Genomic DNA, 19,132 nt, shown 5'->3' with positions numbered 1-19,132 from the left:
AAATGCTGAGCATGTTCTTCCCTTTTAGTTTTCTAACTCCAGGTCTTTGCACATTCCATTATAATACTTTACTTTGTCCTCTCAAGTCACCCTTTGAAATCTGTTCAGCTCTTTTACTTCATCATTTCTTCCATTTGTTTTAGCTACTCTACTTTCAAGAGCAAGTTTGAGTCAATTCTGACATCCATTTTTATCTTTTCTTTCATGCCTTTTTAATGACCTTTTGCTTTCTTCATATATGATGTCCTTTATGTCACCCCACAACTCATCTGGTCTTTGGTCATTAGTGTTTAATGCATCAAATCTATTCTTGAGATGGTCTCCAAATTCAGGTGGGATATACTTGTCTAGTCTGGGTTTCTAGAGAGGCAAAACCAGGCAAGGGCCTATATACTTAGAGAGAGATTTACATCAAGGAAATGGCTCATGTGGTTTTAGAGGCTCAAGGCTTCTCCTGACTCAAGTAGGTTCAGGGGCTTACAAACACAAGATTGGCAAGTCAGACAATAGGCCTCTGGCTCACAGAAAGCTGACAAATCCCAAGATCAGCAGGTAAGCTTCTAGTTCAAATCACAAGAACTAGAGGTAAGGTGAACAGTAGCCAGCTTTAGGATCCAGAGTGAGCAAAAACGCCCAAGCCTTGCCAGAGAGTCCACCTATATTGGATGAAGGCCACACCCCCAAAGAAACATCCTTTCAGTTGATTGGCTACTCACAGCAGATCCCATCATGGAGGTGATCACATTATACTGTATCTCATCATGGAGATGATTATATCATTATACAACAGCCAAACTACATCATAGCTGCCAACTGAGAAATGGCCTAGCCAAGTTGACACACAAACTTAAGGATCAAAATACTCAAGGTCATATTTTGGTTCTTGTGGACTTGTTTTAATTTTCTTCAGCCTCAACTTGAACTTGCATATGGCAACTGATGGTCTGTTCCACAGTCAGCCCTTGGCCTTGTTCTGACTGATGATATTGAGCTTCTCCATCGTCTCTTTCCACAGATGTAGTGGATTTGACTCCTGTGTTTTCCATCTGGTGAGGTCCACATGTACAGTGGCCAATTATGTTGTTGAAGAAAGATTTGGGCAATGAATAAGTCATTGGTACTACAAAATTCTATCATTCAATCTCTGGAGTCATTTTTATCACCAAGGTCATATTTTCCGATTACAGATCCTTCTTTGTTTTCAACTTTTGCATTCCAATCATCAGTAATTATCAATATATCCTGGTTACAAGTTTGATCAATTTCAAACTGCAGAAGTTGGTAAAAATCTTTAATTTCCTCATCTTTGGCTTCAGTGTTTGGAGTGTAAATTTGAATAATAGCTGTTATTAACTGGACTTCTTTGTAAGTGAATAGATACTATCCTATCACTGACAGCATTGTACTTCAGGATAGACACTGAAATGTTCTTTTTGACGATGAATGAGATGCCATTCCTCTTCAATTTGTCATTCCAGGCATAGTAGACCATATGATTATCTGATTCGAAATGGCCAATACCAGTCCATTACAGCTTGCTAATGCCTAGGATATCGATTTTTATGTGTTCCGTTTCATTTCTGAGAGCTTTCCATTTTCCTAGATTCATACTTCACACGTTCTAATGTTCCAATGATCAGTGGATGTTTGCAGCTGTTTCTTCCCATTTTGAGTCATGCCACATCAATAAATGAAGGTCCCAAAAGCTTGACTCCATCCATCCATGTCACTGAGGTCGACTTTACTTTGAGGAGGCAGCTCTTCCACAATCATATTTTGAGTACCTTCCAACTGGAGGGGTTCATCTTCCAGCACTGTATCAGACAATGTTCCACTGCTATTCATGAGGATTCCACCCGCCAATTTTTTTTTCAGAAGTAGACCGCCAGGTCCCTCCTTCCTAGTCTGTCTTAGTCTGGAAGCTCCGCTGAAACCTGTCCACCATGAGTGACCCCTGCTGGTATTTGAAATACTGGTGGCATAGCTTTTAATATCACAGCAACCGGCCAGCCATCACAGTACAACAAAATGACTAATGTGAGGAAAACCATGTATAGCAATATGGAAAATGGCTGAAACACTAAAGAAAAAAGGCTGAACGTTTGAATGTCTACTCCTATGTGAAAACATACATGCGTATTTGGACAAAGGACAGAATAAAACAAAAAATGAAAACAGTTGTGGTACTGTGGTGGAATTATGGATGACACATTATATCTCTCTAAAAAATTCTTTGGCCTTATTATTGTGTTTTAAATTTAATATTAAAAATTAAAATAAACACTATAACTTAGCCAAATGAATGTTAAGACAAATATTTTACCATTCCTAGTGCACTTACGAGCAGTATGAGTCATCATTTGTGGAACTGGGGGATACAAAGAGGTTGCAATATGCAGTTGTTTAAAACCTGGCTTAGGTAAGAAAATTATGAATACAGAGCTAGGTTTACACTTATGTAGTTTTGTAGTTGAAAGACTATATAAGCCAAGTTTCTCATTTTGAAGCTTAAGATATTATAAGCTCAAGGGCTGATCCATTATCTTTTTGCCTTTTACACAAAATCAGACCTTCTAAGTCAAGAGGGATAATAATATATATTTAGTTTTATTATCGTCAATTCAAGTGTGCTATGTTAGGCTCAATACTATGTACTATAATATTTATATCACTTTCTCTTCACGGTATCCCAGAAATTTAGTTAGTCTGATTTTACAGATCAAGAAATTGAATTCCAATTTAAATATCTTGCCCAAGGTTAAATAACAACACCAAAAAACACCGAACTCATTGCCATCGAGTCAATTCTGACTCATAGCAACCCTATAGGACAAAGCAGAACTGCCCCATTGGGTTTCCAAGGTAGATTTGAGCTGCTGACCTTTTGGTTAGCAGCCAACCTCTTAATCACTGTCACCAGGGCTCTTAAAATAGCAATAGTCAATGGTTATAGAGAGCTACAATGTGGTAGACAATTTTCATATATTAACTCATTCAATCCTAATGATAAGGTTATAAAAACAAAACAAAACCGGTTGCCACTGAGTTGATTCCGACTCATAGCGACCCTATAGGACAGAGTAGAACTGCCCCATAGGCTTTCCAAGGAGTGGCTGGTGGATTCGAACTGCTGACCTTTTGGTTAGCAGTCATAGCTCTTAACCACTATGCCACCAGGGTTTCCTAATAAGGTTATAAGGCAGTTACAATTACAAAGACCCATCAAGCAGGTGAAGAAGATAAGGCCCAGAAAGGTGAGGTGTCTTTTCCATGGTCATGGCTTAACTAGTAAGTGATGGAGACAGGATTCAAACCCAGACTCTTTGGCTCCAGAGCCTGTGCCCTTAACCACTCTGCATACCCCATTCAATGAATGACTAGAAAATGATCCAGGTCCTCATTCAGGCCCATACTCTTTCCACTACACTACACTGCACCTCATTTTGCAAATAAGGAAACTGAAAACAAGGTTGAGTGACTTGACCATGGTCACATGACTTGTCAATGGTTGAATATTTACTTCTGGCTTCTAATCTAATAATCTTCCTATTATTCCAGACTGCTGGGAATGAAAAGAAAAATAACTGGCTAAGAACAAAAGCAAATGAGGACAGACCTCAGGGAAATCATGTCTAAGACCTTAAAAAAGATGAAAATCTCCCTTGTCTCTTTCCTCAGCCATTTATTTCAACATGACTCTATAAGCACTGGCCACGCATCTGACAAATGGACATCGTACTCGTGGCTCAATGTCCTACGTGGGAGGAACAGTGATGCTAAGGCTAAAGGCTTCTGGGAAAGATGGTCATCCCAGGGCACATTTATATCCCAGGGAGTCATTTGGACTCTACACGTGTGTCTGTGTTGTGCATGTTTATTTGGAGAAATGGCATTTCAGTCAGGTAGGCCTTTTGAAAATGTAACCACTTTCTTATACATAAAAAAACTTCTGGGAGCAAAACTAAGTTTGGAGAGCTTGCTAGAACTGAGGAGTACTATCAGTATGCCAAACACCCAGATCCACTTGACCGATGGATCATGAAAAGCAGAAAGAAACACAGCCTGAAAACGGGGGAAGAAAAGTTCAGCTGAAAAGCCATAGCGTTACGTGCCCCCACACAGGCAGAGGCCAGAGCAAACATTCCTCTCTGCTTGTGGGTCACAGTGGGCAGACAGCGACAACAATCTCAGCGCAGTCAAAATTCAAATGGGATACACTCGTGGTGATACACAGGCCCAAGCACCCACGAGTCCCTGTAGGAATAAAATGACAGCTGGGAGTAAAGAACCTGCACTGAAACAGATTTCTAGACTGACTTAACAACCAAAAAAAGGAGTTGTGAGCATTAAAAGGACCTCCTCCATCAGAGCTGATAGTGATAAGGCATCACCGGTGTCCTATGAACACTGGCAGACAGGAGCACCTCTAATCCTGCACACTGTTCCATGTTTTCTGACTTGGGGAGAGTTATGTTTTCAACCTGCTCTGCTCTTCATTTTAAAAACAAATGGGTCCTTTCAAATCCCTTCCTCATCACCATCTGCGACAGCTCCTTCCCCTAAATGACTGGGAGGCCAAGGGGAGAGTGTGGGGCAATCAACCTCACCTTGGCTTCTGACGTTGGCTCCAAGAAGCACAGGCGATTCCCAAGTCCCTCAGCTGCCAGGCAGAACTTCCTTTGCTCCTTGTGAACGCTCGCAATGCACTGGAGTACCACTTCATCTTCCTGCCAGGAGAAGAGACACACGTGAGTGGTACGGACTATTCCCCCCCAGGTTAAACCAGGCCCTCAAATCACTTTGTTTAACCTGAATTAGGTAAGCTGGGAATCTCTAATGAGAGGTGAATGTCTTTGAATATTATTAGAGGAGAGTTTTTTTTTTTTTTTTTTTTTGGTTTGTTTAACTTTTTAGCTATACTCACGTGGCATAACTAAGCACCTACCATAAGCCCTCTACTCAATTCTGGAGTAGAGTCAGTGGGGGTAGGTACATGGAATGGACAAATTATATATACAGCATGGGCCTCACTTCTGAGATGTAAACAATGCATACAATCTAGGTGAGCAGAAAATCTCAGAACGTGAGCAAATATAAAAAGAAATCTAAGCAATCTCCCCAAATATGAAATAAAACAGTCAGGTGTGATTGAGGAGACCAGAGACTACAAAAGAAATCAGAGCAGGCTAGGATAAGTGGAGGGAAAGTCTGTGTCTTGTCAGGTTGTGGAGGAAGCACCAGACATATTTCACTGGCATGGGGGTCTGTAGTGGATAACACATTTGCAGAAATGATGGAAGAAGGATGTGGGAGGTAGACACACGGGAAAGGAGGAGTAAAAGAAGCACTGAAGATCCAGATTTAAAGGATTTGATGGTCAAGTAGAAAAGCCATTATGAATTCCCAAGGAGGGGACCTACTTCCTACTTAGCATTTTCAGAAGAACTCCTGCTGAAATTCCAGAGACCTTGTTTTAACAGCATTTCTCTTATTGATTGTCCTGCAACAGAGGCAGTTGGCCATTTACATTAACATGCTCACCTCTTGCACAATCCTCCTTAAGGCTGAGAGAGAAAATATTTTCCTTACCAACCCCTCCATTTTTTCTCCTCCAATCTGTCAGTCCATGCTCCCTAACCACCACCACTTGACTTCGAGTTTCAAACATCAAAATACTTTGCATCTCTGTTAGCCCAAAACTGAAATCATTCCCGAAGCCAACTCTTCAGACAAAGATTAGACTGGACTATAAGATATAAAATGATACTCGTGAAGAGAGTGTTTCTTAGCTCAAGTAGACACATGAGATTAAATGGGCAGGTCCTGTCCAGAGGCAAGATGAGAAGGCAGAGGGAGACAGGAGCTGGTTGAATGGACATGGGAAATCCAGGGTGGAAAGGAGTGTGCGGTCACATTATAGGGAGAGCAACTAGGGTCATATAACAACGTGTATATACATTTTTTGTATGAGAAACTAACTTGAACTGTAAACTTTCACTTAAAGCAGGAAAAAAAAAAAAAAAAAGCTTTGCAGATATGGTTAAGTTAAAGGAGGAACCAAAGAGGAGAACCAGTTGGAGCTTCCTCCTTAGAAACAGCCCATCTGTTCCTTTGTCTCACTCCATGGCCCTTGAATATCAGTGTTTGTTCTGCAGTGTTGGAAAAGAAGATTAAACAGAAATGATTTTTCTTAAACTGTATCTGTGATGTGCCTAGTCATGTGGAAAAAATAAGAATCTACCACCTAGTAGGAGAGTGAAGAGATTCCATAGTACCAGACCAGCACTAAGATGTCTGGTAGTGCCCACGGGTAGAGGAGGGGCTGCTGGGGATTTCGAGAATCCACACATTGCAGATGTAGGAAAAGAAGTTTGAGGAAAATAAAAAAAAAAAACCAAACAACTCCACAGGTGTACTAGCACTGAAATGTCACTGTTGCTCATCAAAGACAGTCAGAAGCCTTTGTTTATAATGAAGTCAGAGCTCACTGGTCTTCATCTGAATTGAGATGAAAAAAACCCCAGAATGACACTGCTTTCAAATGTAGATTCAAATCTCTTAAGAGAATGAAGTTTTTCCCCAGGTGGTTTCCCCCTAAACACTGTGTCCACAGAGGCTGATACCATCCCCCTAAAATGCAATGGTAGGAGGGAGCACTTAGTTGTCAAGGTGACTAAGGGCTACTATTAGCATTTGGGAGCAGGGGCCAAGGAAGTCAAATGGCTTGTAATGCAAGAAGCAGTCCTCAAAACACATAATTTTTCTGTCCAAAATGCCAAGAGCAACCCCACTGAGAAATATTTAAGTAACTTCTACCTACACACAGCTCACCATTAAAAATCGGCATTTAGAAACCATAGGGGTCTGATTACGGACCAGACTTTTCACAAGCCTAAATTTTGTGACAGTTATGTTTTCTTTCAATGTGCACCTTTGAGGGTTTCTTTCCATGACCTCCTCTCCTATTCCCTTTCCGCCCCAAGGTGCCTAGGCCACGTTGTCTTCAGCTTGCATTGGCTGCTGTGGGGTCTCTTGACTTATCTTCTGAAATTTATCTGTCTTATAATTGGCTGCCAATCAACTTACCTACCCGAATGCAATAAGTATTTGCTGAATAGCAGGCCTGCACCAGCACTTTACTAGGTCAGCACTCTGGGTAACATCCAGGTGGGTGTGACACTCTGGGCCAAATTTACCCTTCTCCAAACACTGTTCACTTTTTCCCTTGTTCTATCAGGTGACTTCTGCTCAGTGCTGACCTGGCTGCAGACACCACCTGGAGTGGCAGCCTGCACCTGCCTTAGTTCCAGACAATAGCTATTATCTCCACAAACCATGACTAGACAGACATGTGGAAACTCTGAGTGCGTGACACTGAAATCTCGGCAGCAAAGTTCCATTTGGAATCATGAGATGAGTTAATTCAACTCATCCCCTTACTTCTCTTCCTAAGGAACACTGAACATAAGCCTCTGCAATTACCTGCCCTCCCTTGTTTACTCATCTCTGTTTTGCTCTGCACTTCTCTCCCTGTGACATATTCTCTCTCCCTCCACCCCCGCCCCATTCCTTTATATCAAACCTGGGCATTGCCCTGAGGATACCACTTCTAAGAAAGCTCCTTTAATTAGAACATACAACTTCTTTCATATCTTATATCTATTCTCCCCAGAATCTAGAATTCTCCTAGAATCCCCCAATGCCAAATTCAAACCATCACTCTTCTACCCAAAAACTCCAATGTTGAAGAATGTGATAGCCAACTTCCACGTATTTTTTTGGCCATCTGTCAACATCGTCGATAGTTTTCCTACCATTTATCTCACCCGAGGTGCAACCCAAAAATAGGATAAGAAATTAGTGCTAATTCAACAAAACATCTATTGACCTCTTTCCAATGGCAAAGCATTCTGCTAGGATACTATACGCTATATAAGTATTATAAGATAAGATCTCATAAATATTATAATAATGGAATTGAGGACTAAAAGGCTAGCTCCACAGCCTTTCTCCACTCCACTTTAACCATCAACCCGAGTAACATCAAGGTTTATGTGGACAATCTATTCCAAATGAACATCTTGACCTAATTATTTCCACTCTGTTTTGGTAACACGCTAAGGTGAACATTCCTTGACATAACCTGGAATGGTTCCAATTCTAAAATCCAAAACAACACTATCCCACTCTATGAACCCAATCTTCTCTCTTTCTTGCTTTGTCATTATCTTACTTCTATTATACTTCTTCTCCTTCATAAGACTTCTAGCTCCCAGAAGGTGCCCCCATTTGTATTATTTCCTTTACCCCAAGGAAGAGAATGGTAGATTTTTAGAGAGAAAATAACACAACTATAAATTTATGGTTTCCTGATAACTTAAATTCAACTTGTTTCAACTCTAATTTCACTGAAACAAGACCATAACATTTTCCCTTCTTTTGTAGGACACACACCAGATTCAACTCAGTAAATAACAAATAACCACACCTCCTATCTTCAAGAGAAACAGAGGCAAAATCAAGACAGAAAGTGTTAAGTTGGAAAGAACAATAATCAGTAATGGCAGAGGGGAAGAACAAGACCTTTCAAATCTAGCCTCTGTCCTCAAGGAGCTCAAGTGAGAGATGCAAATCTCTTAAGCCCGCAGGAGATACTATCTTTAAGATGACATAAAAGTTTTGCGCTTTCTACCAAATGAAGTCAAAATGTCTCTGCCTGGAGTTTAAAGTCCTGTCACAGTTGAATTCAACCCTCCACCTCTAGCTACATCTCCCCTTCATTCCTGTTGCCTTATGTCTTCCAACAGGCCAGGCCTAGGCCTCCATAAAATGCTCCTTTATGAAACTTCTCCATTCCCATATTAAACTCTCTATTCTTCTAGTTCTCCTACCTCCCTGGTGGATCCTTTCCATTTTCTCTTTCTCCTGCCACCCCTAAATACAGGGATTTTCCCAGAGTTGGTCTTTGTCATTTTCCCTTGGCAATCTCACCGATTCTTCAGACTTCCTGCTTTACTTCTAAGGAGTTGTTAGGCAAATATGAACCTCCAGCCTGGTGGCACTTTCAAGTTCCCAAACTCCTCTTATTCCTAACTTTGTCCACAGATTTACCAATGCTTTGACCCAATATGTCCCCAATGCACTCAGAAAGGCTTCCTTTTTAGTCTACTTATTCTTCTGTGTTCCCTATATTTGTCAATGGCTTATCTCACCTCTGGGTAACCCAGGCTCAAACTTCATTATCTCCTATCTCTGAGTCGTCCCTCTCTCCTGTACTATAGTAAATGGGCTAGAGGAAGAAAAGATCTACAGACCAAGACAAAGCTACTGCAATGCCCAGAACATTCTTCCTCTAGCCTGTTACTGGAAGCATAGCTCTGACCTTACCATTTTCCTGCTGAGAAATCCTCAATGGCTCTCCACTGTCCACAAGACAAAGCACAAACTTTTAGAACTAGCATTTGAGGACCTTTACATTCCCAATCTATTTTCCCAACTGTTTCGCTGCAGAGCTTCTGGGGTTTTTTCTACCCCCTTGCCCTTCCTCATGGTGTGTCTAATACTAAAGCTGCCCTGATTTGCCCTGTTTTTCCATGTTCATATCTTATCTCTCCTCCCAAACTTAGCTCAAATATGGCATTCTTCTGTGAAGTCCAAGTAATCTCTTTCCTCACACTGAGCTTTCATAGCAATATCACCATACTCCTTGCATTATATTCATTTACACGCATGTCTTATCCCCAACTATATTATTTTTGTATTACATATATTATACTCGAGAAGAACCTCAGAAAATAGGCTCGGCGATCTGCTTCTAAAAGGTCACAGCCTTGGAAACCCTGTGCAGCAGTTCTATTCCGCATACACGGGGTCACCATGAATCAGAACCGACTTGAAGCAACAACAAATATACACACACACACGTTAGCTGTGAGTGTGTGTGTATCATTGTTGCTGTTCAGTTGCTGGCAAGTCGACTCCAATTCATGGTGACCGTATGTGTGCAGAGTAGAACTGCTGCATAGGGTTTTCAAGGCTGTGACCTTCAGAAGCAGACCGCCAGGCCTCTTTTCCTAGGTGCCTCTGGGTGGGTTCGAACCACCAACCTTTTGGCTAGTTATTGAGTGCTTAACTGTGTGTATGTATGTGTGTACACCTACACACACACACAGAGATAATACGTATTGATTCCTGACTATATGCCAGGTACTGTGCTTTATACACAACAATCTATTTAGGCTTCACAACAACACTATGACGTAAGTACTATTGTTATCTCCATGTTACAAATGAAGAAATGGTATACAGAGCAGTTAAGGAACTTGCCTAAGGTCTCAGAGCGGCAAGAAGCAGAGCCAGGTGTCCATTCCAGGTAATCTGTACCCATCCTCCCTACCACGACTCTCAGCTGCCTCTGTGCCCCTGAAAGGCAGGATCCACATCTCATTCATGTTTGTACCTATCACGACATTTGCTAGCACGGTATGCATTTTATGCACTCAATTGTGATTTCCCGAATGTGTGTGTTTTTACCTTGTAATCCCACTTAATTATAAACTCTGTTGGGCCGTCAACTTCTGCTTCCCCAGTCAAGATAGGGAGCGTAATGAGTTTAACAAGAACTTATTAATTGAGGCATGAAATCAAGTTAAGAGTTTTCCCTATGCTTTCCATGCAACGGCAATTATTGCTGAAAAGGTCACAGCTTCATTGTGAGACAAAATGAATAATGTCATGAACAGAGAACAGATGTTGAAATAACAAAATGGGAATAAACAATAATGATGATTTGAAGGCCATTTAAAAAGTTTTTACTTTATATTTCTTAATTATTATTACTAATAAGAATATCAATGACTTAGCCCCTTTGAGGAAGCGACAACCAAAGCCCAGAGAAAACAAACAAACTCAAACCCGTTGCCATCAAGTCGATTCCAACTCATCACGACCCTATAGGACAAAATAGAATTGCTCCGTAGGGTTTCCAAGGAACGGCTGGTGGATTTGAACTACCAACCTTGTGGTTAGCAGCCGAGCTCATAATCACTGAGCAATCGGGGCGCCAGAGAATTTAGGTCATTATAATAACAGTGAATACCTAACGAACAGTCATTATGTGCCACCATGCATACAATATCTCAGTTTAATTCTTACAACCATCCTATAAGGTAGGTGCTAATATCATCTCTGGAATCCCTGGGTGGTGAAAACAGTTAAGTCCTTGGCTGTTAACCAAAACTTGGAGATTTGAGTTCACCCAGAGGTGCCTCAGAAGAAAGACCTGCAGATCTACTTCCGAAAAATCAGCTGTTGAAAACCATACAGAGCAGAGTTCTACTCTGACACACATGGGTCACCGAGAGTCAGAATCAACTTGACACCAAGTGGTTTTATTTATTTTTTTAACATTATTTCTATTTTACAGATGAAGAGGCTGAGATACAGAGCGGTTGAGTAACTTGCTTAATGCCACCCAGCTTGTAAGTAACAGACCCAGACCCTGAATGAAGGACTGAGTCAGGAGCCCGTCCTCTTTACCACAGTGCCAAACTGGCTCTCTTTTCCCCAAGAGACTGACCTTAGCAATAGGTTTGAATTCGTGTCTCCCTGACGATAAGGCCCACGGTGATGGTGTTGATAAAAATAGATAGCTCCTGGCCTTCCCACATGGTCAAACAACATTGAAAAGTAACCAAACCACAGAGCACAACACCACAGAGAATAGCCAAAGAGCTAGCAAACCAATAAAACAAAATTTTTCTATGCCCAGTGTCTACAACACTAGGAGGAGTGAATGTCAGCCCAAAACTTGTAGCAGAGGAAGGAAAATAATTAAAATCCAAGGTATATCATATGTCAGCATTCCTCCGAGCTATGAGGTTCACATCAGCCAGCTATTCCTGACACAGATGCAGCTCGAGGTGGTGTTGAGTGGTTGTCCCTGAACAAGGATATACAGCCTTTGGCTCTCTTTGCTTAGATTTCATATAATCACAGGTCTTCACTGACAACGTTACTTCTACACTCCTCTGGCTGAACAATTTTGAACGTGACAATGAATGAAGCTTGCCTATTCTATCCCAATTGCTTCTTTCTTACACCCTGGCTCATGGCCCAAGGGCTACCAACGATAAAGCGCCAAGTTTACCACCTCTGAGTTGATGGCTAGGGGCGCCTTGACTCTCCTTCTGCTCTCTGGGTCATTTGCAAAGAACTCCTTGGGACAAAACAAAATGGCTGACAGCCCTATTTAAGGTAAACCATTAGGCAGCCGATGACAGCCCTATAGTTAGATCTGCACATCACCAGACCCAAGAAGCTTGTGAGCACAAAGCACACGGGACAGAGTGCAGTCCAGCAGATTCCATGGGCCACATTTGAGTGCAGATTCTATTGTAGAGGAAAATCCATAACCATTTCTTGCTTTAAAAAGGAAGATGTGTCCTATCCACTCAGCTTGAACATCAGGCACTATTTTAGGCAACTGATGAAGTTAAAGCTACCTACTAAATATATGCAAAGACATGGGGGATGGCTCATTCTAAGGCTTTACCCAAAAGCCTATCTTAAACGAAAAATAAATCACCAGGGGCAAACAGGAGGGAGGGGAAAGGGCGGACCACTGCTTAGGGAATGCTGAGCCTCTGTTCAGGGTGACGGAAAAATCTGAAAATGGATAATGGTAACGGTTGAATGACATGATAAAGATCATTGTCACTAAATTGTACATATGAAGAGTGTTGAAATGGCAAGTGATTTGTTACGTCTATAGTTACCTCAATAAAAAGGGAACTTTCGGAATGGCAAGACAATCCACAGATTATTTTACAACAATTAATATCACTGGTTATCTACCTGTACGGTATAACTATCATTTTTGATTAATTTGCTGCTTAAATGCTAAGTTCCTTTGATGTAGGGGCCTCTCTTCTATCTGTGAATCCTCGTGTGCCTAGCATTGGGTAGAAAAAGAATAAATATTTGTAAATTTAAGGAAGGAATCGTATATTCTGAAGAAAAAAAAAAAGCCTATCAACAAAAAGTGCTGATGCATAAAAATTATACAATGATCCTTCTGCATTTTCTCAATCTGTTGTTGTTGTGTGCCATCGAGTCGATTCTGACTCATAGCCACCTTATAGGACAGAGTAAAACTGCCCCATAGGGTTCTCTATTCTTTACAGGAGCAGGTCTTAGTCTCCCCTTGGAGTCACTGGTGGGTTTGAACCACTGACCTTTTGGTTAGCAGCCACGCGCTTAACCGTTTGCCACCAAGGTTTCCTTTTCTTACTCTAGGATCTTGGAATGTCAACATGGAAATAGCTGGGATTATATAAACGGAACAAGGAGCCCTGGTTTTACAGTAGTTAAAGTGCTCGGCTGCTAACTGAAAGGCTGGCGGTTCGAAACCACCAGAGGCTTCTCAGGAGAAAGATGTGTCAATCTGCCTCCATAGAGATTTAAAGTCTTGAAAACCCTGTGGGGTTGCTATGAGATGGAATCAACTCGATGGCAGTGGGGTTGGTTTTTTGGTTATATAAAGGGAACTATGATACTCTGGAGCCCTCGTGGCACAGTGGTTAAGAGCTCGGCTGCTAACCACAAAGTCAGCAGTTCGAACCCACCAGATTCCCCTTAGAAACCCTATGGGGCAGTTCTCCTCTGTTCTACAGAGTCGCTACCAGTCGGAATTGACTCAATAGCAACAGGACGATATTTTCTTCCACAACTGCCCTGTGAGAGACACGAGTATTCCTAATCCCGTTTTACAAATTATGCAACTAAAGCCATGGTCTAAAGGAGGAGGGTAACTGAGCCAACGTGCAGTTCTCAGGGGCTGAGGTGATGCTGACTCACTAGGGGCAGCCTTTCTAGGTCTTTGTTGCTGTTGATGTTGTCTGTTTGATTTGGTTTTAGTTTCATTACTCCTTTGGTACCTACTGTTTTAGAATCTGTACAACATTAGGGATGGCTACGGTTCCTTACTACTCATTGTGGCAGCTGCAAAAAGTTTCAGGATACCCAGTGTCTTAGTTATTTGGTGCTGCCGTAACAGAAATACCATAAGTGGGTGGCTTTAACAAACAAATTTATTTTCTCATAGTTTAGGAGTCTGGAAGCTGAATTTAGAGTGCCAGCTCCAGGGGAAGGCTTTCTCTCTCTGTCAGCTCTGGAGGAAGGTCTTTGTCTCTTTTGAGCTTCTGCTCCTGAGCGATCTTCATGTGGCCTGACATTTGTCGCCCCCCATTTCTACTTTCTTATTTCCTTGCTTAATCTGCTATTTTTATATCTCAGAAGAGCTTGATTCAAGACATACACTACACTAATAAAAAAATATACTACCTCATTAATATAATCAAGAAAATCCATTCCCAAATGGGATTATAACCACAGGTTTAAGGTTAGGATTTACAACACATATTTGGTTGGACACAATTCAATCCATAATACCAAGAGACAAAGCTGATACAGTGTATGACTCCTACCTTTTTCACATACATTTCTCATTTGATTTGTAGGGTACTTTCTTTGGCTTTTTCCTCCCATCTTGCTAGCAGCTCCTTCTTTGTCTCCTTGGCTAGGCTCTCCTCGTCTCCCTCTTTAATGCTGGAGTAGTGCTCTAGGACTATTCCTCAGAGTTCTGTTTTTCACCTGCACTCCCTCTGTGGTGAGCTATTTGGTCTTGTGGCTCTTAAAACCATGGGTATATTAATGAGTCCAAAATTTGCACCTCCAGCTTGAACCTCTCCAGGCTTGTATATCCAACTAACTATTCAACATCTCTACTTGGATATCCAACAGACATCTCAAATTTAATTTGTCCAAAATCCAGCTCTTGGTCACCTTCCCCAAGAATGCTGCTACCATAGTCTTCTTCATCTCAGGACATAGAAACTTCATTCTTCAGGCTTCTCTGGCAAAAAATCAAATAAGGTAAAATAAAATCCTCAAAATGCATCCAGTTGAATGACCTTGCATCCTCTTGTCCACCATGATCTGGTTCAAGCCATCATCTCCTATCATGATGACTGCATTTACCTCCTAACTTATTTCTCACCCATGGCCTCTTCCCGCACATGAGCCAGAGAACACCACTGAAAAACTGAGATCATGCCATTCTAAGACTCAAAACTCTCCAGTGGCTTTCTGGGTTGCTCAGGAAAAAGCCAGAGTCTTCACTGTGGCCTACACGGTCCTATGGCCACCTCCCTACAATCTCTCTTCTATCATTCGTTTGCTTGGTTGTTCTAGTTACACTGGCCTCCTTCTTGGAGCTCAGATTTTTAAAGCATGATTCTGTCTCCAATCCTTTACATTTGCAGTTCCTTCTGCCCAGAATGATCCTCTCCCAGATACTCACATGGCTCCGTCTCTCACTTCCTTTAGGTTTCTGCTCAAATGTCACTTTATCAGAGAAGCCCTCTCTGATTACCAGATATGCAATAACAACACCATTCCTACTCAGCACCTCCCATCTTGCTTAATCTTCTTTCTTTTTCAGTTAGTATCTACCACCTAATAATAATAAATAAATAAATATATGTGTGTGTGTGTGTGTGTGTGTGTGTGTGTGTATAATGTTTATTATCTGTCTCCCCCTGCTAGAATGCAACCTTCATAACACTGTTTCATTCATTGCATCCTCAACACCTAGAACTGTGCCTGACACATGGTGGACATTCAAGTAGTCCCTGAATGAAAGACTTGTCTTATTTCCTATTAAATACAGTTTCCACAAAAAATCCTTAGGTGTTCATTACACTCTTATTCTTCTACTGGAAGTGGCCAAACAGTGCTTGGTCTCAGCTAGAATTGCTTGCTTATGTTGGGGACTGACAAACCAAAGAGGTACCCGTTGCCTACTGGGCCCTTTCTGCTCCAGCAACTGGAGGGAGTGTTGTGCTTCCTCTTTCTAATGGTTCCCTAAGATGAGAAGGCAGAGTTTGGAGCTTGATTATAAAACCTGCTCAGCCTCCCTCATGGCTTGATCACTTTCGAATTTGCAAGGGTCAGGGCGAAGGGGGAGCCTTTTCCTAAACTGATTAGGGAAATGCACAGGGCAGAAGGGTTTACATATGCAATTAACACTTCATCAGACAGAACAAGCTGCTACAGGACAAGAAAAGAAGGCATTGAGTGACCTCTGACATGCTTTCCTAGAAATAATGGTCATCTGTGCATTAAAATTTTCCATTCTCACAGGATGTAAAAAATAATGAGTTAGTTGGTACCAAGGACACTTCAGGTCCCCAAAGGACGTTTTTCTATAAAGTTCCTTGCAGCTCATTGGTATTTTGAATGCTTCTCTCTATGCCCCCGCCCCCATCAGAGCACACCAGCCTGACTGACCACACACAGGTGCAGGCATCTACTCTTTAGCTTCTTCTTTAAACACGTTAGCCAAGGAGAATGGACAGGAATAGACAGAATACTAAAGCCAATGAAGTGCTCACTGTCTAACTTCAGAAGGAAGTCAGACAGGGAAACTTAGGTCTCTGGATCTTACATCACTCTGAGTCTGAATTAAAAAGGGGGAATTTGACCAAGACCCTTCAACTTTCCATGTTCATATCACAGGTGAGATTGAGTTTGCAGCTGTGCCTTTATCTTGATGCACTGTGAGCTCTGTGACCCCAGAGAGACAGAGGAGCGTCCTATTTTGACCCTACCACCACATTACTGAGAAACCTAACTAATTGTGCAACGATACCTGTGTTTGTACATTATGAGAGCTATGCCTTCTTTACAAATCAGCTTCCTTTGCTTCTATCATTGGTTTTGCAGCATTGGCTGCCGAGTCACAAATAATGCTTTCCCTGAGCTGTACAATTTGCCTGTGACAGCCCACTCACTTTTAAGCCAGATCTTTTACTTCTAAGGATACCTATGCTCAATGGTGTGGGCCACAGTATAATCCACTTCTGTTTCTGGGGACTCATCTAAGTTATGGAGATTCTTTCCACTCACATAAGGCATTGCCTCATAGAAGGTACTTTCTGGAATTTTCCCCTTTAAGATTTGCAGAAAAAAGTAAACAAAACTAACATACCCAACATGAAGGACACACTCTTAATATTCTCTGTGTGCATAATCACTCCAATTTACTGACAGATGTTACAAATCTGAAAGCAGGAACAAAGCATCCAGCTATTTCCATACAAAACTAATAGCTAGGGAACACTGTGCCATTTCAAAAGAGATGCTTGATGAAGTTAGTGGATTTTAATGAAATTTATGGACTGACATTTGGATGGGTAAGTCTTTGAAAACAGGTCACTTAAAGGCCAAATGTTTTCATAATTTAATATCCATAAAGTCCTATGCACTATGCTGTCCAGGACTAGTTTTTTTTTTTTTTTAAATCACCCACTTCTTCCAGCTCCATTTGGAACTAAGTCATATCTCCATTCACGAAATATCTGTGTACCTACTTCTGTGCCAGATCCTGTCTTATGGCCTGGGATGCAGTGGCAAACAGGAATGGCAACACGCCTGCCTTCCTGGAGTTCACGTTCTAAGCGGATGAACATCTTGTCTGATCCACAGACTTTGGGTAATAGTGGTTTGCAGAGATGATGACTGCTATGGATTGAACTCTGTCCTCCAAAAATGTGTATCAACTTGGCCTGGCCATGATTCCCAGTATTATGTGGTTGTCCACCACTTTGTGATCTGATGCGGTTATCCTATCCTAACCTCTATGATATTAACGACGCAGAATTAGAGGCTGTTATGTTAAGGTGGAAGGACTCAATCTATAGAATTAGGCTGTATCTTGAGTCAATCTCTTTTGAGATACAAAAAAGAGGACTGAGCAGAGAGGAGAGGGACCTCATATCACCAAGAAAGTAGCGCCAGGAGCACAGCATGTCCTTTGGACCAAGAGTCCTTGTGCTGAGAAGCTCCTAGACCAAGGGAAGATCGATGGCAAGGACCTTCCCCTCAAGAAGTGACAAAGAGAGAAAACCTGCCCCTGGAGCTGGCATCCTGAATTTGGACTTCTAGCATACTAGACGGTGAGAGAATAAATTTCTGTTTGTTAAAGCCATTCACTTGTGGTATTTCTGTTACAACAGCACTAGATAACTAAGACAGTGATACAATTCAAGACCATAAAAATCTGAGTAAGACAAAGACGAGAACACAAGAACAGCGGAGCTACTTCTCTGCCCCAGGCTGAGCTGCTCTGCTCATATGTCTCTGTTGGAGAACTTCTCCTGTACGTTGTAACTGTAAGATTTCTTGTCTGCCTCCCTTTTCACAAGAAATTTTCTTCACAGAAAGCAAGGATTACACCCTACTTATCTTCATCTTGTTCATCTCATATCCCTCACACTTACCATATTAACAAACAGGTCACAAATGTTTGTTTGTTGGATGAAAATAATGACGGTTAAAAGTGGACAGAAGATCAGAGTGATGGGTCAAATCCGAACAAAAAGCTACAGACGTAGAGTTGGAATCAGGAATCAAAATCGGGCAGAATTAGGGAGTGTACGACACACCTCTTGGAGAGACAGTGAACTCAGGAAACCAAAGCAAAGCCTGCTTCTGCTAACAGGGCTTCTCCTTAACTTATGCTACCGAGACAGGACACAGTGGTTAGCTACCAGAGTCTAGTCTGGGGTTGCAGTCTCTGAGTGGTGCAAACAGTTAACACACTTGTTGCTAACCAAAAGGTTGGAGGTTTGAGTCTACCTAGAGGTGCCTCAGAAGAAAGGCCTGGCAATCTATTTTTTTAAAAAATCAGCCACTGAGAACCCTACAGAGCACAATTCTACCCTGACACACAGGGGTCATCGTGAGTTAGAACTGACTTGGGGGCAACTGATTAGTCTGCGGTTAAGAGTTGGCTGCTGTGTGCAACAACTCCCTCTACTTGAACATTTCAAATACAGGCAGGGTTCTTCTCATCACAAATCCATAAATAAATAGCACTGAGGGAAAGAGCAGGCCACCAGGAAGCCAGAAGTTAATGAGATATCAAGACAAGCACTGTGTATTTAAAAATTCTCAAAAACTTCTTCCGTTTAGTTATCATTATGTCATCCTACAGGTAACAACACTTAGACTGAGGGGCAGACACATTAGCGAGTACCCAGAGTCAGATGGCTGTTTCTTTTTGCTCATT

General features: G+C 41.7%; 1 protein-coding gene across 1 annotated transcript in view; it reads right to left on the bottom strand.

The window, feature by feature from the left end:
* Positions 1-17,531, bottom strand: part of RYR3 (ryanodine receptor 3) — a 446,068-nt gene extending 428,537 nt beyond the window's left edge. The window contains exons 1-4 of the mRNA XM_064291963.1: positions 17,433-17,531; positions 16,886-17,010; positions 9,388-9,422; positions 4,608-4,789 (exon numbers count right to left, since the gene is read on the bottom strand). Of these exons, the coding sequence (XP_064148033.1) occupies positions 4,608-4,789; positions 9,388-9,422; positions 16,886-17,010; positions 17,433-17,531 (441 nt within the window). The remainder of the gene's footprint in view (positions 1-4,607; positions 4,790-9,387; positions 9,423-16,885; positions 17,011-17,432) is intronic.
* Positions 17,532-19,132: the final 1,601 nt, after the last annotated feature.

This window comes from Loxodonta africana, chromosome 10 (genome assembly GCF_030014295.1).
Source record: "Loxodonta africana isolate mLoxAfr1 chromosome 10, mLoxAfr1.hap2, whole genome shotgun sequence".
Lineage (NCBI taxonomy): Eukaryota > Metazoa > Chordata > Mammalia > Proboscidea > Elephantidae > Loxodonta > Loxodonta africana.
Note: the sequence above shows the minus strand (reverse complement) of the source record. Positions and strands in the feature narration are given on the sequence as shown.